This window comes from Dermacentor variabilis, chromosome 11 (assembly GCF_050947875.1).
Source record: "Dermacentor variabilis isolate Ectoservices chromosome 11, ASM5094787v1, whole genome shotgun sequence".
NCBI classification, from domain to species: Eukaryota; Metazoa; Arthropoda; class Arachnida; order Ixodida; family Ixodidae; genus Dermacentor; species Dermacentor variabilis.
In genome coordinates this window covers 13,465,122-13,489,216 of record NC_134578.1, presented here as the reverse complement: position 1 = coordinate 13,489,216, position 24,095 = coordinate 13,465,122, and the positions used below count along the sequence as shown (strand labels likewise).

The 24,095-nt window shown below is 43.4% G+C and overlaps 1 protein-coding gene across 3 annotated transcripts in view; it reads right to left on the bottom strand.

Annotated features, from left to right (window-relative positions):
• Positions 1-24,095, bottom strand: part of Unc-76 (fasciculation and elongation protein Unc-76) — a 51,718-nt gene that overhangs the window by 8,602 nt on the left and 19,021 nt on the right. For 2 of the 3 annotated variants that reach the window (XM_075674961.1, XM_075674959.1), the window contains exons 4-8: positions 9,420-9,528; positions 7,809-7,967; positions 5,427-5,532; positions 3,515-3,753; positions 3,150-3,225 (exon numbers count right to left, since the gene is read on the bottom strand). In XM_075674961.1, the coding sequence (XP_075531076.1) occupies positions 3,150-3,225; positions 3,515-3,753; positions 5,427-5,532; positions 7,809-7,967; positions 9,420-9,528 (689 nt within the window). The remainder of the gene's footprint in view (positions 1-3,149; positions 3,226-3,514; positions 3,754-5,426; positions 5,533-7,808; positions 7,968-9,419; positions 9,529-24,095) is intronic. The other variant, XM_075674960.1, reaches the window with a different exon arrangement.

Sequence of the window (24,095 nt, the reverse complement as noted above, 5' to 3'; positions counted from 1 at the left end):
ACCAATCATTTATTTACTGTGGAGAAAGTTTTGCTTTCCAGTTTTTCTCCAAAATACAGAAAGGTTATCCCAACTTTACAGCAGGTGGGTTACCGTGAGACCAATTTGCATGACGGATGAAAAGACTGTGCATCACGTGACTTGATCACTGCTCCGCATGTAGTCTTTGCCAACAGTTAAGAGCACACGACACCCGCACCGTTTCACTGTTAGGCTCGGAGTGATTTACCACATGTCAAAGATTCTGATATCTGCAGGTAAGCTCGTGCGACGCTCGCTCACCCCACCTCCTCGTATGGACAACTTTGTTGCCATACCGTGCACTCGCTTTCATTTGTGAGGTGGTTTGTTGGCTTTCCGAATCTGACACGGCTGCTGCAAATAGATCCACATCAATTTGGCACCAAACCGTAACTTCAGTCGGCGATGCCCGTTGATGCTGATTAGGCCTAATGGCGTAGGCAGTGTGGCCATGACGAAAATTCACCGCAAACCGCTGTGAGACCTCTACATCTGGGCCTGCACATGCGCAATACCGTGGCACCTAATTCTTGCCTACACAAGCCACTTGCATGTGCTAATCTAAACTCTCTAATGCTTGCTGCCATTATGTTTATACAGGTGGCTCATAATGCAATCGGTCACGTGGTCATGCATGCAGGTTAGATTGACGGCTGTTGAAGCAGCATGAAGACTGCCACCGCGTATCGAACACAATATATGTGGCTATCGGCATCTAATCGACTTGATCGGCTTAACGAAATATGCGCCACTTTTGTTGCTATTCGCATTTTTGTTTCAACGTGTAAGCATTCTCTGGCAAGCTCCTCAGCCCTGTCACGCGAAAAGTGTTATGCCTTGTACCTGCACAAAAATGTGTAATTTCCAAAGACATTTAAGTGTTATGACAGTGTAAATGTAGATGATAGGTAACTTTTAAGTGAGAAGAAACCATTAAAAGTAAGAAAAATTAAATTGAGAATACCGATAGAGATACATAGGGCTCTTTAGAAAATGCATGGGGAAGCTTATAGTAGGGGTGGACCAACTGCAATTTGGGTGTGAGCCAACCTGAAATTTGGGGATGGGCCAAATTGAAATTTGTGGGTGGGCCAACTTGAAATTTGGACATAGGCCAAATTAAATGTGGGGGTGGGCCAACTTGAAATTTGAACATGGGTCGATTGAAATTTGGGGAGTAGGCCAAGTTGAAATCTGGGGTTGGGAGTGGGTCAACTGGGCTTGAAATGTGGGGGTGGGCCAAATGAAATTTGTGGGTGGCCCAACAGAAGTTTGGAAGTGGGCCAACTTAAATTTAGGGGTGGGCCAACATGCAATTTGGACATCGACCGTGAAATTTGGACATGAGTGAACTTGAAGTTTTGGGGTGGGCCAACTTAAATTTAACGGGGGGTCATGAGAGCAGTATTCAGCAGTATTCATGACCCCACAGTATTCTGTGGGGTCATGAGAGCAGTATTCAGGAACGTCTGGATGCATGTGTGTGAGCCAGGGAAGCTTAATGACGGTGATACCACATTGGTGAGACATGATATCAGCGAGAGGATTGTCCGACAATTTCAAAACCAGAAAAAGAAAGGCATAATGGAGACAATGCATGAACGCTGGTTCAACAAGGGCTAGTTCGTGTTTCACCATTACTGTTGTTGTGCTGCTTTAGTTTTGAACTTGGACAACAGAAAAACAAGATGCAAACACTTATGCATGTACACACAGGTACATGCCGTAATGCTTCACTGTTAAAGGGAATGCCCAATTAGTATTTAAATGAACTCAGATTTAACATATATCAACTTTGCAGGAAAAAGGCGCTTGATGTCATACTTTATGCAGACCTCAAAAGCAAAAAAAAATACTGCTGAGGCCCTTAAGCCAAAATTGAGCTGTAATCGATCCCAAAATACGAACTTCATGTTCCCTTTAAACACAAGCCTCCGCTCGAGGCTAAACCTAATTTCTTTACATAAACATACACATAAAATGCACAAATGTTTTCATTAGACCACCGCTGGACTGTTTTTAAGGAAATTTGTCGCATTTGTGCGAGAAAGCCAAGCCCTAGCAACTGTAGGAAACAGAATTTTGATTTACGACATCACACTTCTTATATATACTGCCGAAAATCTGCATGTTTCAGGAAAAAATTGAAGGTCATGTTTACAAAACCCATAACTCAGCACCAAAAACGAACATTGCAGTTCTGTAAACTATACCTGTTAAAGCATCTCAAGCAGACACATTTGATATACGAGTTTACACCTTATGTGAAACTGTTACAATGTTTATGAAGGCACAAAAAGAGTGCCACTCACTAATTACTGGTATACATTTCAGAGTGGTATAGGGTATGTAAGTCTTGCCCAGTTTATACGTCTCAATAGCTGCACAGCTCACAGAATTTGTGATATCATTTATTGCCAAGTAACACAGTTGCAAACTTGACGCTTCAGTTTTTTTTATACTATACTGTGATTTCCACCAATTCTTATAAAGAGTTTCACATCCCTAGTGAAAAGTCTGCTCTGTACAGTCAGTAGATATTCATTCTTTTTTTTTGCATGCAACAAACCTCATCACATTTGGCGCACAGTGGATGCCAAGGAAAATGATTTCTCCATTCCCATGTACAGCGAACTCTCTTTAAGTGGAACCTCAAGGGACCAAGGAAATTGGTTCCGTTTATCAGGACTTCCATTTAGTGAGAGACAATGCTGAGTACAATTGCATGAATACAAAACCAACCAACCATGAGGATGGTGTTCCATTTAAGAGACAGTTTCGTTTAAGCTATGTCTGTTTATCGAGATTCCACTGTATTTAGATAGGCGCTCTGGAGGTAAGGGTTCCTCTTAACGTTACACCGTGCAGTACATATATGTTTCTGCATGCATGTTTCTAGATGCTTGAGTCCTGCCCAATGAACTTTGAAAGCTTCGCATTTGAAATGAATATACGAAGAAAGAAACAAAATTATGTGACACGAAGCATGTGAAGAAGTGAGATAAGCGAAGCAAGGCAGCTTCATTAAAATTACACATTTTGTGAACATAACCTTAGGTTGTAATATTGAAATAACTTATTTATGCAGTCGCTTGTGTGACAGATATGAACATTGGTGTGATACTCACTTTTGATGAGGATCTGTAGGGAGGCATTGTTTGGAGGGCCCTTGTCAACATTGTAAGGGATCACCGTGGTGAGATACTGCGCAGTGAAGAAGGAAAGGGTCAGAAATTCAATTCCGTAAGCCTGAGGGTGCACAACAGGACTGTTAATCATAAAAGCAATGCAGATATGAAAAATAAATCGTAATCTGAACATGAGTGGATTTAACCGTTTGACTGCCAATGTTTTCTTTTCAACTGCTCCTTAGGCCCTGCTGTTCCCCCCCCCCCCCATGTTGGTTCAGTGGACATTTATTTCATACAAATGGATTCTTCACCGTTCTACTCATCACTTTATCCCAATGCAAGGAGACCGGCACAGCACGCACCTTGGGTTCGGGCACACCATGGCTGGCCGGGCGCCCCTTGCGCCGGTCGATCTGAAAGTGCCGACGCTTGGTCTGCACGCTGAGCAGCAGAGAGATGAAGGTGTTCTTGAGTTCCTTCTCGAACTCGAGCTCGTCCCGCAGCGCCAGCTCCTGGATGAGCGTCTCCGAGTGCTCGCGGATCAGCCGCTCCAGCTCCACCAGCACCTCGTTCAGCTCAGCCGTCGAGAGCGTCTTGAGCCCTGCACAGCACCAACAAAAATGACATCCAACGTGTCGGCACTGCTCCCATGGCAAGCTTTGCTTCACAAATCAGCTCTGTGAAAATCTGAAATATGGAAGAAGTTTCAAAAAAGGTGAAAGCTGTCATCGACTAACTATTAGCACAGACATACAAACAAAACCCATATGGCCTTCAGATAAAGAAGGCTTCGCAGCCTAACATTTTGTCCAGTTATGGGGATCAAACGTACAACCAACACTTTTCTGGGGTGGTTTCTCTACCATCTGAACTGACCTGAAGGCTAGCAAATTGTAGAGGGAAACTAAACCGACAACTCAGAGCGAAAATTTATGCGAAAGTGATTTGCTGAATTCAGTGTCTCTGTGCTTGCATTTGTAAATTGATTCGGCTTCACTCTGCAATTTGCTAGCATCCTGGTTAGCTCAAATGGTAGAATGAACTCCTTAAGAAAGGCATCGGTGTCAGGTCCAGATCCTGGAGCAGGGCAAATTTCTTTTTGAAATGGAAAGCTTTCTTTCTCAGGAAACACACAATTTCCTTTGAAGCTTCATGCTAGCACTGAGTGGATCACAACTGGTACTTTGGGCACACTTTACTGTTTAGGCTGAACATTGTTGCGTGTCCTGTCAGTCACTCAGCTTCATGCATGCCTGTCTTGTGCTAGGACAATGTTGTCGGGATCATCAGCATCACGTCTGCTGCAGAAAGAATTATTTAATTGTGGGGTTTTACGTGCCAAAACTGCAATATGATCATGAGGCATGCCGCAGTGGGGCACTCCAGCTTAACTTCGACCATGTGGGGCTCTTTAATGTGCACCCAATGCACAATACATGGCTGTTTTTCATTTCGCCCCCACTGAAATATGGCCACCATGGAAGGGATTTGATCCCACAACCTCGGGATTAGCAGGGAAACACCATAGCTACTATGCCACCACGGCGGGTGCAGAAAGAAACAAGAAAGTGACAGTGATCACGTGAGGAAACTATGTGTAGGAGCATGTGCAATTCAGCGGCTACAAAGTCAGCAAAAGGCTCCTAGTGTGATGCCACCATTACTCCAAAGAAAGCATGGAATAAGCTACATGATATATGTAGACTTTATTAAAAGAAAACAAGGTACAAAGGCTGTACTATAAGCAAGCAGCAGAAATTCACCAGGAACAGAATGCTCTGCATCACCGTAGGAAGTGCGTACGAGTGCAGCATTGGTCGTACCATGGCCCAGGATCATGTTTGAGTGCGAGTCATTGACATACTAGTTGATTAAGAAGTACTTTGGCTAATTTTGCGCATTAGTTGTGAATTTTGAGGTATCGGTGTCAAGCTTATAGTTCGTGTGCTGCCTTTTCCAGCTTGCAAAGCACTGCTCGAAAACTACTCCAAAAAGCCGCGTTATTTCAACGTTCAAGGCTTAGCCAATATTGACTATGCCGGTTTTTGGAAGCTTTGTCAGCAATCATCTCTTTTAAACTTCCTAAAAAAATGTCTTTTCAGACCGTCACTATTAAGTAATTATATCTACACAATGAACATAAAGATCTGACAACATTCAGAATGGAGTCATCTTTGGGTTTCCTTCGTGCTTATTTCAAGAGCAAAAGTGTGATAAATGGATGCTTTGTTTTTAGGGTTCCATTTATCTACACAAAACAGACTGCCAACTCACTTTCCCCATAGACGAGTGATGAGATAGCATGTTTCGTCAGGGCATCGTTGGCTGTCTTCTCCGGGGAGCCGTCAGGCGACGGAACCCCTTCTGAAGGGCCATTTTCCTGCAGGAGGAAAGCAAAAAACAAACACAGGGAGCTTCAGTAGGAGAAAATATTTACCTTGGCTACTGATGACTGAGCTTGCAGACTTTGTTTCTGATGATTATTTTTGGATCGTTTCTTGGCATAGACAGTGCAAACATAGCGGGGTATACAAAGTCAGCAACTATTTCTCAACATTCTTTAGCTTTTTCTTTTTATCTTTCTTTTTTTGAAGTGCCAGCGTAAAGTTCAGCTTCAGGCCAAACTCCAGTTGTGTGTACAAAACCCACGCACAAGGAGAAAGTTCGCTCATCAGGCCGCCAATGAAAGAATTTGAATAAAGCTAGTGTCATTTAAAAGATTTGTGCCACATTCCAGTGACAGACTTAAGTGAAATGTAACAGCAAGCACGCATGATTAATATGAAGCTGGGGACCGAAACTACCTCATCTCATGGGACAGGTTCAGCATCAAATGAACAAAAATGGGAAATCATATCTTTTGCTCGGTTTGTATTTTGTGAAACCCTCTTCACATTGTGCCCCAGCTCATTCCAGTGTAACACTCTGCTATACAGCCTCAAAATATAGCCAGGCAAGAAGCACTGAATGTTCTATGCAACAAGCCACCACATTGAAGCAGGCATTTAAAATATAATTCAACATCAAGCCATATAATCACTGCAAAGTCTAAACAGAGACACACTACCAATACTCTTTACATTCGATGGCACTTGATTAACAATAAATGGCAGTGACAGCTTCACGACTTTTCTGTACTCTCAATAATGTCTTCCGAGTAATAGTGATAGTAATATCAAATATTACCTTGGACCAGAACACTTTCATAATCATCGCCGCCGTCGTCGTCGTCGTCGTCGTCATCATCATCATCATCATCATCATCATCATCATCATCAGCCTGGCTACACCCACTGCAGGGCAAAGGCCCCTCCCATACTTCTCCAACTACCCCGGTCATGTGCTAATTGTGGCCATGCTGTCCCTGCAGACTTCTTAATCTCATCCGCCCACCTAACTTGCTGCCGCCCCCTGCTATGCTTCCCTTCTCTTGCAATCCAATCCGTAACCCTTAATGACCATCAGCTATCTTCCCTCCTCATTACATGCCCTGCCCATGCCCCCCTCCCATTTATTTTTCTTGATTTCAACTAAGATGTCATTAACTCGCGTTTGTTCCCTCACCCCCCAATCTGCTCTCTTCTTAGTCTTAATGTTACACCCATCATTCTTCTTTCCATGGCTCGTTGCATCGTTCTTAATTTTAATTGACCACTTAGGGCAAGCACATAGATGGTGCTTTCAAAACAAGTGCAACATAGAGGCACATCCAGTCTAAAAATAGCTGAAAACAAATGGAATGTCCTTCTCCAAAGCATCTAAAAAAAATTATGGGGTTCTACGTGCCAAAACCACTTTCTGATTATTTGCATATTTGCATATTCTGAAATTTGCATATTTGAATGAATGCTACAGCGAAAATTATCTGAAAGCTTCCTATGAAAGACTCAATTTCATACATTACAGAGGTATAAGTATGCAGAGAGATGTCTGAATTCAGCTGATTTTAATTCAGTTTTATTTCCTTTTCTAGAAAAGAGGAGCCAGAGCCAAAAGCTGAGGAATCAACTTGAAAACATGTTCTGACTTCCTACAACATCTTAAACGTATTAAAAATCAGTCATTGTAGTCATCAATGCCATTACTTTGAAGCAAAGAATAATGGTGACAGCTTTTGGGTTGCTATTATGTCACTTCTGACAAAAGTTTAATGATTGATAGACTTTAACCCTGTAATGTCCAATATTAAGGTATCATGTATGGTGTGCTGTTTTGATGCCTCGAAAATTCAAATATGCTGGAGCGAGTTTTCACTTGCACATAGTTCAGCAAATTACTAATGAATTAATTACTACACTAATTAATCTTTGACTCACATACAATTTCACTTCTCTTTTTCACAAGTGTACTCTTGATAGTCAGTAATGAAGGCATACAAGTAAATCTAATTTTTCTTGATTGGAACAGTGTTTGGTCATTACAGGGTTTAACGTCTCAAAGTACGAAAGGATTTGTGAATGCAAATCCTTTCATTGGCAGTGAGGGAAATAAGGATGCCAGGATTGACAGATGAGAGAGAGAGAGTGACAACCGAGTGTACTGAGAAATTAGTGCGGTGGTCATCAGTTTAACGAGTTTTGTTCATCTATAGCTTTTTGCTCTTTTTGTAAAAAGAGATGTTCTGTCAAGTGTTCACACCATTGATTCCCTCCCTACCTGCATGATCTCGTCAATCTCCTCAAGCACCTGCTCGGCTGTGAAGATAGGCTCCTGCTGTAGACTGGAGAGGATGAGCGCGTGAAGGTCCAGGTCCTTGGCCAGTTCTTCTTCGTCGTCCGAGCCATTGTCAAGTCCCCCATCCAGACGCTCTGATTTCTACAACACACAACCAGGTCGCGATTTTTCACATAGAACCATTTGCCACTCGGTCACGAGTCACCATTAATATGGGAGCCATTTTAGCGGTAATATTTCTTCACTAAGCCAAAGTTTTGCCAAGCCTAAGCCTAAACCAGGTCATGTTCGTTTACACAGAACCATTCACATCTAGGTTACAACAAAAATTTAAGGGCTGTTTTAACAAGTTTTCTTTGCCAAGCCTAAGTGTTAGCACCTAAAGAGCCAGCTGCACAACCCATATGCTTCCTGAACATATAGAATGCACAACACCATTTTTGTGTTGTCAGCAATAATGCCCCCTGTTCATGCAATTTTAAATTAATTAATTATATATTCACTCATTGCCTAAGTGTTTGTATCTAAAGAAACACATGCACAACCCAGATACTCTGTGAACGTCTTGTCAATACAAAACTATTTGCCTTGTCATCAAGAGTACTTCTTGTTAATACGACTTGGGTCATTTAGTAGTACATATTTTGGCAAAGAAACAGTGCGTTGGAATGGGAAAAGAGGCAACTGACCAGCACTCGTGTTTGTCGCCTCCTTTTGTCTCATTCAAAAGAGCTGTTTCTTTTCCCTAAAATATTTTTATTACAGTGCAGTTAATTTTACATTGCTGTTAATACTTGTTACTACACAAGATGTCTTTCTTGTTGTTCCTGCCATGTTTCATTTCAATTCAGCATGCTGATTTGGAAGTTTCAAAGAATTTCGGCTTTCAGATACTAGATTTTTAACAAATGTTCGTTAGCTGCCCTGATCATGTCCAAGTGATAAATAGTGTAGATCCCATAGCTCCACTAAGAAATATAAACTGAATAGGTTGTGCACAAACTGTAACAGAAGTAGCATGCCTATAGCACAAAGGGCGGGCTCAGTGGGACTAAAAGCAAGTGTCAAGTCACGCACATAAAAAAAATGGTGGCAGGGAACTGATCACAAATAAGTTGATAGTGAAGACTGTTTTCACTAAAAAGCCATTCACCTGTAAACCTCGAAGGCTCCATGAACGTGTAGTCTACATAAAGCCATTTGCTTCGTCATCAAGAGTATCATATTTTCCTGACCATAGCCGGCAGAAAAAAATATAACAGAAAAAAAGTTTGTTGATCGTCTGCAGCCAGTATTCAGAAAGTTCCATCATATAAGTTCCACCAGTATAAAGTCATTTTTGCCATGTGGTTTAGTGCTGTAAAATGTTGCAGGCACAGTCAAGCCTTTTCTTTTTCTTAGGGGTGCTTTAGAAAACTGAATGATGCACAGTCCATATCCAGATTAGTACACTTGAACTTGAACTTTATTTCCATCATTGATGAAGGAGGAGAGACACCACTTGAAATAAATTTTTAGACATGCACATGGACAGCAGTCCAGGAAATATGGCATTTGCTTTGCTGCTGCAATGAATGATGTTAAGTGTCTCACCGCTCGTTCATTGAGGTTGAGCGCTGGCAGCTGCAGTTTCCTGGCGTAAGACTTGGACCAGTCGATGGGCAGGATGTTGCCAAAGTTGCCAGTGATCGTCCACCAAGTCCTGGTAAGGAAGGAAAGAGGCAATGAAAATGACTGACCCAAACAGTGACAATTTTATATCCGTTACGTGCAAACGTGTGCACAAGTGTTAATGGCTACATTGCCCACGAAGCAGTCACAAATAACTGCAGGCTACAGGTACCAAACAAGACAGCTACCTGCCCGGCATCAATTTTATTTAAAGGGCTCTGCAACACCTTAGGGCCACCGCATTCGCTCTCGATCTATTCAAAGTAAGCATGTCAAAGAAGTAAGAGCAAAAGGAATTATGATAATGATCGTAAAGCAAAGTCATCAGTCAAGGAAAGTCAAAATATAAGAGAAATGTGACTCAAATTTTCGGGGGTTCTAAATGTCACACTTCACTCTTCCATGATATAGAACTGCAGTAGCCGATAGCAGCAGGGCATTGGCGTTACGTATCAAAAGTTGGTACACTGTAGTTGGCAAGCCTGCTCAGCATGTTGATGGCATCATTTCTATGGTCACAAGAGCGTCTGCAGAACACAAGTTGGCATGCTATGTGCTTGGCGTCTTGATGGCATCGTTTCTGTGGTTACATCACCTTTGACATGTCTACCATTATAATTAACACTTAGGTGATAATTAATATGGATGTAGAACATAATGTCATAGTTTTTTCACAGTGCTTGCAATATCATGCGTACATAAATCACACATTATATTTTTAATATCAATGTCGCATCCAATGCACAAGTGCGGCAAATTTTGACAATGCCATCAGCAATCCCAACAAGATTTCTCAGATGTGTTCTAGGGCAATGTGCGGAAACATTTGGCCTGCTTGTGTTAAATACATATACTCAAGGCTTGTTTGCTGCAAGATTTGGCAGTGCTGATTGAAGCTTACAATCCATTTTGTTTAGCAATATGTTGGATGTTTAATATTATATTAGTTACGGCCATGCAATGCATAAAGCAAATAACCAGTGGCCTATTACAGTAATAAAATGGGTGCCAAGGGATGAGAAATGCAGTTGAGGTCAACAAAAAACTAGCTACGCAGTGCGATGAGATAAGGAAATCTGAAGGCATAGGGTTATTTGAGATCACTGGCAAAGGACATTCGTCCGGCAATGGACATAAATTAGGATGATAATGATGATTATGATATAGTTACCAGGCTATTTTATCCAAATTAGAAGCAACAAGGTTGCGTCATGCTAGAATGAAAGATATAAATCCAGCCTAACAATAAACCAGCCTTTAGACCACAGGGTAAAATTGGGAAGGCAATCCCGTCTCTACTTCTGCAAAGTCGACACTTGATTTCGCAAAGATTGTTTGCATGAGACTCGACTTCTAAGCAACACTGCCTTTGTAATTTTTCTACATGAAGTAGAGAGCTAACATATACTGAAGTCATACGAGATAATGAAGAAAGGAGGTAGACATGTTTGACTGACTGCAGCATGGAAAAGCCAGCTGCATAGGTAAGAAAGCTTCTGAAGACAACGAAAAGAACTCACTGCACGGGGGAGATAAAGTGCAAAATGGACAGCAAAAGTAATCATGGCTACACTGAAAGCAACCTCAAATCAGCATCTTGTTTGTATAAGAGCAATGCCACAAAAGCTTTATTGACTGGACATTGTGGGGCCTCATAAAGCCACAAATATCGCTGCTATAGACCTGATCAATGAGGAAGTACGTTTTTCTTTCCGACTATTATTCTGTGGACAACGGCTGGAATTGATTGAAAAAAAAATAAATAAATAAACAGGGCTAATGGATGAATGGCACGTATTAATACAATCGCTTCCGCAAGGGGGCGGAACGATCGTTAGGGGGTGCCGCGGCAGTGATCGACTCGCACTCCCGCCGCCGTACCGCAAAACATGAGTATATCAGCGGACAGAGCACAAAGCAGAAAGGAAAAGCGGAGAGCGCGCCGCGAACACACACACACACACACACACACACACACACACACACACACACACAAGCTTCGAAACCGCGCGCGCGCGGAGCGCGTCTTATTGATTGACCCGACGAACGCGGTCCATAAACAGGGCCGACACCCGACCCGACGCCAATGTATCAGGCCAGACGGCGCCACTGTCCGATGTCGTTACTGTCGCCTACCTTCTCTCCATCTGCCGTCTGGACAGCGCTTCGTGGATTGGGAAGCGGAAAAGTGCACCCCGTCACGCTAATTGCGTGCAGTAGCATACGCAAGCTACAAATGATGCCACCAGTCACTTGGAACAGTACGTGTACGATCACCATCATACACTTAGCCGGACCCCGAGTTTAGGGGCCTCTCTGCTGGAGATATTGCTGCATTTGACGTTTGCGCTTTACGTTCCGTGTTCGTTAAAGGGGCCCTTTACCGCTTTTTATCGAAGTGAAGAAAAGCATTTGAAGTGAAAATAGGCTATTTCAGAAATACTTTGCCGCAAGATGTATTTCAATGCGTTCAGCAGTAGCGGAGTCACTGGCAAACACGGCATCCGCGGTGCATCCATTCATTCTTCAATGCCTTGCACTGCGAAGGCTATCGCGGAGTGGGGCGTGCCCCCACGCTAACTCCTGAATGTCACCGTGGTGCGCAGTTCAAATTTCATTTTAGATATTAACGTAGACAACACACGACGTCCGAATTTGGTGCCTACGACGCGCTAAACGCAAGCCGAACGCGGTTGTCCTCAGCGAGTCGCAGTGCGTTTATAGCCAGTGGACTCGTGGCGGCACCCCGCGGCGTCCGCGGTGGTATCTACGCTACGTAGCAGACCGCAGTTACCAATAGCAGCCGCGTATGGAAATCCGTTTTACTACGAAATGAAGTGTCCAGAAGAGTCTGAGGAGCAGGCTTCAGTTGAAAAGAGAGCGTTTGCGAGAACGGTGGCTTTGCGCTCCGCTTGCAAGCTCCACGCACCGCGTACGACAGCAAAGCTTGGCTGCGATGGTCGCAGCAGCGCATGCTACCCACAGACTATGTTATATCACCAAGCCCGAGGGGTGGTTCAAGGCCCCTTTAGAGCATGGCCGGACTATAGAGAGTACACGCGCGCACTTCAGAAGAGCGTATGGGCATAAATTTGACGGTGGCTGCACACCTTCGCTCAAATTAAGTAAACGGAGCACGTACGCCACTGGCCCGGAAAACTGAACTTTGTAGCCGTTTTCCATCCACGTCGCCTTTTCGCGAATACATAGCTAAGTGCACAGTACACAAAAACATGCGCTTCATTATAGCACAGGGAGGCTTGCTTGACGCTTTCTGGCCAGACCTGATCACTGCAGCATTAAACCTACACGTGCATCAACACAGGAGGCATTGCACCATAGTGACTCGCAAAAAGAAAAAACCACCCGGCTGCGAAGGGAAAGGGATAATAGTCACAACGAATACGGTTAACTCTGTTATTAACCAAGTTCTTCATAATTGGGTTAATTGTGCCCACATTATCCGCGCGCAATCCACTGCGGTGGCTTGCCGGCTATGGTATTGCGCTGCTAAGCACGAGGTCGCTGGATCAAATCCAGGCCGCGGCGGCCTCATTTCGATGAGGGCGATATGCAATAAGGCCCGGGTCCCTGTATTGGGGCACGTTAAGTTCCCTGGTGGTCAAAAATGAATCCGGAGTCCCCCACTACAGCGGCGTGCCTCATAATCAAACCGTGTTTTTGGCTCGTAAAACCCTAGAATTCAATTATCCGCGCGCATCGATCAGTGGGGCGGCCACCTATTTTCGCCTACGCTCCGAAACTGCAACATCGAAAATAAAAAGAAAGTTCAATAACCCCAAATGAACATAGTGATCATATTCATCTTTTATAAAAGCCCGCATGTTCCCGTAATATCATGTGGGAATCTCGATGTGTTTACAAGTCCGATATGATACATACATACATACATACATACATACATACATACATACATACATACATACATACATACATACATACATACATACATACATACATACATACATACATACATACATACATACATAAGGAGTTTTTATGAGACCCCCACATGTTCACGTAGGATTAGTAGATATGAGGCATATAGGTTTTTCTCACATCCTCGTGACGTCACACGCAGCCGTTAAATGTCCCGTGATAAACTAACAGGAATACGAAACATGAAAAAGCTTCGCCAACAAGTTTCTGGAAGGATCACTGAAGGAAGGATAACTTCGTTGACGTCTTTTTTCCTCTTTCTTTTTTCATTTATTTTATTATTGTTGTTAGCTTATATATATATATATATATATATATATATATATATATATATATATATATATATATATATATATATATATATATATTCCAGTAACTTAAGGTCTAGGCCTTCTAAAACCTACAAAAATAGTGGCAACCAACTGAGCCGCCGCATCAGTGGCTGCAGTAGCAGCGCAGCGTATCAGAAAAGGCATGGGTATTCTTAGAACACCGACTTTTTTTAAGTTGTACGATAAGAGCCACACCGCTAATAGCATAGAGTTTCTCACTATAACACCTAGAGGGTAATCTGGCGCCACCGTCTATGGGAGTTTCTTAAGGGGGCACCGTGCCGCCATGGGAATGACGGTATATGTGTCTGCGAGGCTCGTGTTGGCTGGTGTTGTAAGAGGCTTCGTCTAAAACGTGGATATGGCTGTGCAAATAACGCGTTCTTAAAGTAAAATCTTCATGAAATGTTTCCATTCACGCATATTACATCTTTACTCACCCACAATGCATGACCAAGCGAAGAAAAGCAAGAACAGACGACAAACTGTTTCAAAGCGAGCGGGAACCTTGTCGTCTGTCCTCCAACTTTAGCGGCCCGCTGATACTTATTACGTAACATATAAGCGTACACACAATAACAAGTTCTCATAGTTAAACAAAACATGTTTTCGCGTAATAATAAAGCTAAAACAGCTTTTCACGTGCTGTTCTAGTAGAAAATGAATCATTGTGACAGACGAAACGGTACTTGCCAAGCGCGTCTTCAAGGTGTCATGTCTATCCGAGAACGATGCCAATCCGAAGTCACAATATACCGGCATTCCCATGCATACCACAGCGCAGCAGCGCCAGATTTCCCTCTAGGTAATGTAGTGAGAAACTCTATGGCTAATAGCCTGCAACGTCAAGTAGCACAGCACTGTTATCAGTTCGTCACAGCCATCCTGAAAGATAGTTATCTCGTATGCGAAATAAACCAAGAACGTGCAGCTTTTGCTTTGCCTTCTCCCCCTTGGACGGGATATGCAGCTACATGCAACTACGACTACATGCAGAAGTGACGCAAGAAAGGGAAACGCGACAAGCCATTTATGGCCCTCTACGACATGCTAATAACCATCTAATAAAGGAAGAAAAAAGAACAGGGAAAAAAATAAACACTGCGGCACCACACGAATTGCCAATTAACACAGCGGAAGTTCACGGCGCCGTCGTCGGACCCCGTCCGCCTAAGCGGAGAGTGACGTCACATTGCGTTGAATTAGGAAACGCGAATTAACCGTTCGTTAGAGCAATTACGCACTGTCATTCGGTTAAATGGGTACAAGCCTAAACACGACTATAAACGCACGATTCAGTGCAAGATATTCTTGAGTTGACGATATTGGGCTGGCTCTGTGCAGAAACGTCATGTATGCCGTTCTCTTTACAGTGTTCATGTTCAATGTGGCTTGTCGCACTCATCGTAAAGTCCTTTCTCTCTCTCTCTTTTTTTTTTGAAAGCGCGTCTCTTTGACTATGGAACGTGGCCCTCGGCGGCTGTCTAGATCAGTGCAGACGATGCTCCCATTCTTGAACGGCGCTTTTAAATGTAAGTGTGCATAACCCAGATTTCCCTATTAAAATAGACATAAAATGTAGAAATGTCTTTCGCTAGACAAGCTGCTAAACCGATTCGAATAAAAGTCACATTTAAGACATAAAACCGAACTTTCGATTCAAGGCTTCCAGCTATTTAAAAAAAATTGACGAAAATCGCTCGGAAGAAATCGAAGCATATATAGCGATTAAAAGTCCTCCCAAATCTGTACGAAAAAAAAGATATAGCAAGTACACATTTGCAATAAGCATATGTGTACCATAGCATGGCTTTGGTTGCCTGCCAGACGCTGTTGTACAAACCGTATGAGGCTTCGTCATGTCCGAACCAGGTTGTACCATGTACAAAAGATGCTAAATAAATTATATTATCATACGCGGTGTGTGTACCGTCATTCTGAAACCCTTTTTTTTCCTGTTTCTCCCCTTTTGCTATGTATTCACTTCGTGTACACATTTTATGCTCTGTTAAAATCTGCATTCGCGAAATTATTATTCATTTTTTTTTTTTTTTTTTTGTGAGCGCGTGTGTATGTGTGTGAGCTTACATTGTTTTTCCTGTGCATTGTTTTGCCAAGTGCGCCAGCACCAAGACTCTCGAGGTTGTTCCTGGGCGCTTTAATAAACAACTCTGATTCATTGATGGATTGATTATCATCATCATCATCATCATCGCAGAAGCTGTGAATCTGTCCTCTGGCGACTTTCTATTTGTTAAGCCAGATAAATATCATCCCCCGCTTCACATTTCATTGCAATTCGCGATACCTGGTAGCAGGAGATTAGATACAGCAACACCTCAGTCTTTTAACTTCTTAAGCGGAGATTACGCGGGTCTTGATCTTAATAATGCGAACTGGTATTCAGTAGTAGAACTGAGATATGTTAACCCTTTAACTGGCAGCTGAACAATATTGTTGACCTTACAAAAATATCTGCAAACACTATACAAAACCAAATATTAGTATGTGCCTGTCAATTCGCCTTAGTTTATGTGCCTGCTCAACAGTGGTAGTCACAAAAATGTCGACCGTGAGCAGCAGCAGTTTTGGTGACAAAACTCGAAGACCTCGTTGTTATCGTTTCAGCGGACATGGTGGTCATATTATCGCTAATGTGAATTTTTTTTTGTTGTTTAAGAAAGCTATTTTTTTTTCTACATTGAGGTGCATCTCAAGAACACACATTTACCTTGTCAAAGCAAGTACCAAACACAAGTTTTGGACTGCACATTTGCCTCTAACCAGCTAGTCAACAACATTTTCGACCCGCTGCATCTCATTTTTCGGAGAAACCCTTTCATATTTCATTTTGTATGTACTTGAACAATGTCAAGAAGAAATAAAGCAATAAAATCGTTCTAGGTCAGGTCTTTCTTATCTTGCCAGCTAAAGGGTTAATGACCAAGTCATAGCATTCCCGAATATTATTCACGATGGAATGAACACTAAAAGGTACTAAACGCTCTAAATCTTCCCACTGGTTTTCTGTTGAACTGAAAACAACTTTGCAGCTAAAAGACCGTGCTCACAGGAAGGCACAGCATACGAATCGGGAACAGTGGCATATAGATTTTAAAATGCACAGGGCGCTCTCTAAACCGTCTTTACAAGCGTGATCATTCCATCCATATAACAGCACATGTGGAAGCTTTTTGCTTTTTGGACACACGTTCGTGAATAGTCATCCAACAATACGAAACGAGATATCTCTCTACTTAGTGGCGACATCCAAACGTCCCAGATGTCGCGGGCGCCTTCGCCCTACACTTCGTGTCTGTGTACGGTGAAGGGCAACACTGACGGGGTTAAGTGAGCTTTCCAATCACCCTTCCCTGGATTCAAGTCCATCGGTCTTAGAGGAACTTGTCTTTAAGAGCATCAAACGCTTAAAACCATCTTTTTCGTGTGGTCCTGATGACATCCCACCTGCTTTTATTTGTATTTCTAATTCTTCTTTAACGACGAACACATTCCCAACGGCTGGGAAAACAGCGCAGGTCGTTCCCGTCTTTAAGTCAGGGGTAAAAACTGCTGCGAGTAACTACAGGCCTACTTCTCTACTATGTGCAGCACCTGAATTATTGGAGTCAACTCTGCACTCAATAATTCCATCCTCTATTGAAAACACTTTCATATTCAGATTAATATCGCGACGCTCCACAACTACCAACCTTATTAGCTTCATGATGCATGCCTCTCAAGCAGTGTATAAGAAAGGACAGCTGGATGTCATTTTTGACCTCAGTAAGGCGTTTTATGTCGTATGTCACAAAATACTCTTGCAAAAGGTGACACAACTTGATCTGCACCACTCTGTTACAGTGCTGATAAGCTACCTACGCGACCAGTACTGCTACGTTAGCGTAAATGGTCAGTCGTGAGAACTTTATGCGGTTACAAGTGGAATTCCTCAAGGGTCTGTCCTGAGCCCTCTTCTTTTCTCGCTGTTTATTAACGACGTTTCGGCCGTAATTCAAAACTCAATTTTGGTACATGGTGATGACGCGAAACTTTTCAAAGCGGTAAAAAAAATTTAATGATTGCGCCGCTCTTCAGAAGGACATTGCAAATTTTGCGTCATGGTGCACTGAAAACAAGCTAGTCGTAAATGCATCAAAAAACGAAAGCTTTAAGCTTCACATAACAGGACTTTATTTCCCTATAGCAGTAAAGACGTTCTCCTGCCAAGACCTCAGGGAACAAAGGATCTTAGAGTGTACTTCGATAGCTCATTTGAATTTCTCGCCCCACGCTCAACAGACGAAGCAGCAGGCACTTCGAACGCTCGGCACAGTACGTCGGGCGACGACATACCTCAAGCAACCTGGGTCATTTGTAACTTTACATAAGATCGTATGCTTTCCAGTTCTTGAGTACGCCTCCGTGGTTTGGGGCGGCACTCGTAGGTCAAATTGTGAACTTCTCGAAAATGTGCAAGAAAGTCATATCTATATTTAAACATTGATTCTGTCAAAAGCCTTCTATCTCCATAGAGCTAACGCAGACGCTCATGTTACCTACCCTCACCTGTAGGCGCAACAAATCGGATGTTCTTTTTCTTCACAAATTAAAAAAAAATTACAGGGTCTCTTAAGAGGTGAACGGCGAAAGCCGTCGTTAGACATGTTGGTCATATCGTAGTTATTACAAGTCATTTCAATCATTATTAGTCATTACTAAGCATTTTAGTAATTACTAATGAATTGTAGTCATTACAAATTGTCGTTAGACATATTGGTCATTACAAGTCATTTCAGTCCCGATTAGTCATTACTAAGCATCTTTATTCATTTGTAATGAATTGTAGTCATTACAAGCCGTCGTTAGACATGTTCGTCATATCATAGTCATTAGTCATTACAAGTCATTACTGGTCATTACTGGTCATTACTAAGCATTTTTAGTCATTTCTAATGAATTGTAGTTGTTACAAGTTGGCATTAGACATATTGGTCTCTTCGTGGTCATTAGAAGCCATTTCAGACATTATTAGTCATTACTGCTCCCTACAAGTATTTTTAGTCATATGTAATCAATTGTGGTCATTACAAGCCGTCGTTAGACATGTTGGTCATATCAGTCATCAGATGTCATTCAAGTCATTTCTAATCAATTGTCATTACAATTCGTTGTAACACATCTTGGTAATTACAAGTCATTATTAGTCTTTACTGGTCATTTTAGTTATTTCTAATCAATTATAGTTGTTACAAGTTGTCGTTAAACATATTGGTCATTTCACAGTCGTTATTAGTCATTACTGCTCACTAGTAAGCATTCTTAGTCGTTTGTAATCAACTGCGGTCATTACAAGCCGTCGTTAGACATATTGGTCATTTTCTAGTCATTAGTAGTCATTACAAGTCATTTTAGTCATTACTACTCATTACTAGACATTCCTAATCAATTGTGGCCATTACAAGCCGTCGTTACACGTATTGTTCATTAGTAGTCATTACAAGTTATTAGTAGTCATAATTAGTCATTATTAGTCATTATTAGCCTCTACCAATATCTATTATAACGTTATCATTCACTGTCACTATCAATCATTTTTCACTATTTAATATATCTTTAATCCGTCTTTATATGGCGTGAAGACGCTTCGGCGGACACTCCGGCGGTCAGGTCTGCTGACACAAACTTCACCATGAGCCTAGAAAGGCTTTCGCCTTAATACATGGCAAAATGTTATGCTGGCACTTGTTTTCTAATCTGCGCTTTTACATTCCACAGAAAGGCACAAGGAAACAGCTTGCAGATTTCTGTGACCCTCTATCTAGAGTGCAGGCGACAAATAACGCCCATTCGGAGTGCCTGGATATCTTCATGCCTCATTTTAATATTTTCCTGAAGGGTGTTGCAGAGGAATTTCAATAACTGAACAAAACCTCATGTCTGTTGCGTGTTCCGTCATTCTGTAATCCTTTTTCTGTTTCTCCACTTTTGCTTTGTATTCTCTCCATGTACATATCTTAATTTGCGAAATTATTCCTTCTTTTTTATATTTGTGCGCGTGCGTATGTGGGCTTGCATTGTTCTTCCTCTGCATTGTTCTGCCGAGTGTGCCAGCACCAAGACACTCGAGGTTGTTTCTGGGCACTTTAATAAACGCCTTTGATTAATTCACTCTTTGTTCGAATACATATGACAGCAACTCAAGCAGACAAATGTATTATATTTGCATGTGCATGGGTTAAATAGGTGGGTGTTCCTGAAAATCAAGTTGAAGATCAAGTTGAAATCAAGAGAAAATCACAATGCGCTAACTTCAGTTAGGGCATTGTGATGTCGTCTCCCTTCTGTCCTTGTTCGCTGGCGCTAAATATGTTTTCCAAGTATTATATTTATTTCGCACATGAAATTTTTGGCGCTATGTTTACGAAGGTTTTGCAGAAGTCTTACTCACAAATTAGTAGAATTTCAAAGCCGTGTATAACATCAACTTTGTCTGCTTTAGATGTCTCAATATGTGCACTTTAGAGAATTACGATATCGTTTTTCGTTGCCGAGTTACCGAGTTGTAAACTCGATGGCTTCGTTTTTGCTTACATCTTTATGCGATTTTCAACAACCTTTATACCAAAAAGCGAAATTCACAGGCTTAAGGAAGAAGTGTGCTTCAAACAGTCGGTAGAGTTTAACTTATTCTTTTAAACGGAACAAGCCGCGTGGAATTCGGTGTCGTGGGCGTCCAGGAAAACCGGTTTATCCATTCCCCTGTATTCGGATAGGAGCTCCTCAGCTAAACCTCCAAAAAAATAAATGTGCTAATCTGTCGCTGTCCACGCCCGAAATTAAACGCCCGTAGACTAGAGCAACGGTGAACATCCCAAGCATCTCCAGTTCCGATACGACGGAGCAACTGGACACGCAAAACGAAAATACACTCGACGCACCGGTCTTTCCTCATAGAGACAATGTCCTCAAGGCAAGTTCAGAATGTGAACAGCAATATAACATTTTTACTAATCATCGGACGGACCAGTGCGGCGGGCTTCGGACGTGCAGTGCAACCGATATCGCAAATAACAAAACACGACGCGACCACATCGCCCTGAGGGGGATTCGAACTCGGGATCTCGCAGTCCGCGACAAGACGCGTTAAACGACTGCGCCACCGTCACACAACCGTGCAAAGCCCGCAAAGGCAGGTTTTCTAAGTTACATTCTCGCTTGTGTGGTCCAATACAGCCAAAATTGACTTTCACGTGTGGCGGATCCCGGTAACTGCGGCGTGCAAGCACGTATTATAAAACCCACGTTGGTGATAAGCACTTTAGTCAGTTCCCGCCAAAATCTCGTTTGGCGCGAGATTCAAATCCAAACTTGGCAGCCGCGTTTTCGGTGTACGCTCAAGCCTTCGCCCTGTACGGCTACATGCACTTACACAAAACGAATTATACGCGCCATCTGGTTGACGTTTTTGAGGCGCTATTTATTTAATCAATTAGCTACTCAATTAGTGAATTCAATGAGCACACATAAGCTGGATAGTCAGCGGTGCTAAAAGCAGCGACTGCAGCTTGGCTGGGCCTAGACGACTGTTCGGGTATTTAAGGCATCAGCGGCGCACAGAACAGCAGCGGAACACGGTTTCACGTGACTGCGTTTAACTCACAGCAATTAACAAACAATCAATACTGCAATAGTAATATTTACATATTATTTCGATGACTACACAAGTGTCCCTCAAGCTAGAAACAAACAGCTTTCGAATCATGATTACACTAATTACAGAGAGCGTTATTGTCCCCTCGTCCCCCTAAATGCGTACAACTCCCGCCGAAATTCCTTTTTGGCGCGAAATTTGAATTCGAACTCGGCCACAGCCTTGTTGACGCTGTTTTCGAGACATGCGGACTCAAAACGTGCCGTGAAATACATTGCTTTTCCAGCGTGCGTGCGTGCGTGCGTGCGTGCGTGCGCGCGCGTGCGTGTGTGTGTGTGTGTGTCGCGCGACTAATTGCACGGCATTTTTTCGTATTTTGCAGGCTTTCTTTCAGGCTTTCCTTTCAAGTAGCAGGTATTGAGCAACAGAAAGCTCGCTCATGAATTTTTCAGCGTGGTCAACAATTTTCCGATTGACACTCTTGCCCTGAATATATGAGCAGTTGTATTATTACCAACAACTAATTATGTAATGAGGTGAGATACAAGAAATAGCCCGACATGCTCCAGGCGACGGCAAACATTACCTAGGTTTTCCAGTTAAGTGGTATTTGCGCATATCCTTTTTTTTCATTCGGCCCAAGTTACGTGGCACACATGGCATACCAAACTATAACATCACCTATCCGGAGAACTACTATTGTTGGTAGTTAAGCGCTGACCGTGTACAACAGCGATGCTTAGCTTCGATGATCTGGCGAGAATTGGTGCATTCAGCATTACATTAGTGTTGGCCTGAACGCCAGGAAAAAAGAAAGCGAATACCGACTGACCAACGGCACTGCAGATGACGTGCCCCCATCACAAGGGCGCCTTGAAGAAGCCCCACTACACTACTACAAATATAGTTGTATTTTATTTATGTTCTCTCTCTCTCTCTCTCTCTCTCTCTACTTCGAATGACCTCCATGGACGCATCAGCGTAGCGGGCATGCCTTTCAGCACTGAAGGCCAACGCTGCCATCTATCACAGCCAAGGGATCCGCGAAGCAAGCTAGCGAGCCGCTATTGCGCCGTCTGCTTCCATGCAGACGCTTGCTTGCTTATTCATCGTTTCGTGCTCTCGTTTCCCGCTCCTGCTTCTGGAGACTCGTGACGTAAGCGACCCAGACCTCCGCGTTCCAAAATAGTTCCCTCTTGCCTCCACTCGGCCAACGCCTCAAATCGCATAGTGGTAAAATGCGCGCAGCGCTGTGAAAGGCCAGAGCCTGTGTGTCAACCATCCAGGGAAGCGAGCACTTGCATTCATCCGAACTAATGTCGTCTGCTATCAGAGCGACAGGCAGCACTGTAACATTCCAGTCACCTGATTCGCGGCGATTGCTGTATACGTTGCTGTGCTTTTCCACAGCAATGTCGTCTTCTAGCAGAGTGGCGGACTAAACTGCAAGTTGCACGACAGCTGCTTTGCCGCAACGTACATGTGTATTACAGTGATGGGCAGCGAGCTTTGATACAGTACTACTCGCATACCCAGACTTTAAAAATATGATTAAATTATGGGGTGTTACGTGCCAAAACTATCGGGCACGCCGTAGTGGGGGTTAAACACCGGATTGAAAACCTGGGGTTCCGTAACGTGCACCCAATGCAGAGTACACGGGCGTTTTCGCATGTTGCCGCCATCAAAATGCGGTCGCCGCAGCAGGGATTTGATCCCGCGCCCTTAGGCTTAGCGCAACGCCAAAGCCACTACGCCACCGCGGCGGTAATGCCCCTACTCTGCGACAGCTACAGCACGTATAGAATTTTCTGGAACGTCGAGGAGTTTCAAGGGGGACGAGAAACTTGGAGTGTCCGCGTCCTCGGTCTGGAGTTTGCGCGCCGTGCAGGCGCGCGCTGCTGCGCCGCCTTTTTTTTTTTCCTCCACGGATCGATGCAACAGCCGTGACGTCATTGCCAGCAGATGGGATGCTGCTCCGCTACGCTTCTGCAATACAGCTACTGCTTTTCCTTCATCCGCCGTCGTCTGTTTCCTCGATCCATCCCGCGCCTATTCGGAGTAGACCGACTCATCCCTCGGTCGCCTCATTCTGTTCTCTGCCGGTTCGCAGAACGAAAAGCTCTTTCTGCAGTTCGCGGAATAAATGCGCAGTGGCTCTTCCGCGGCGGTAACACGACACCTCGCTGTCGCCGTCTGCGTGGTCGTGGCCGGGGGCACGTTTTTCTCAGCAAGCAGGTTTCGTGCGCACTTCGCGGTCCTGCGTGTCGTCTGCGCCGCTATTGTGCAGCAGACGAACGGTAATGTGACAGGGATCCTTTGTCTGCGTTCCATACGTATAGTCATAGGAGAATGATGTTCCTGACGTCATCCAAACCGCTAAAAATATCGTCTGCCAGAACCGTAGCTACAAGGATATATTGGGGGGCCCCTCTCAGCACAGCCCTTTCAAAGCGACACCACCTATAGGCAGTCTGTTTACTGTGTGCGCATGTTTCTCTGCCGACAGGTCTCGTCTGCTCCGCAGACACGGGACGATCCAGATGACCTGTGTCGTCTGCACTATTGTGTCGCAGACAAACGAGCGGGGATCGTGAAGAGCGTTCCATACGACTGCTCTCCTACGTGACACCCAACGCATCGTATACGCAG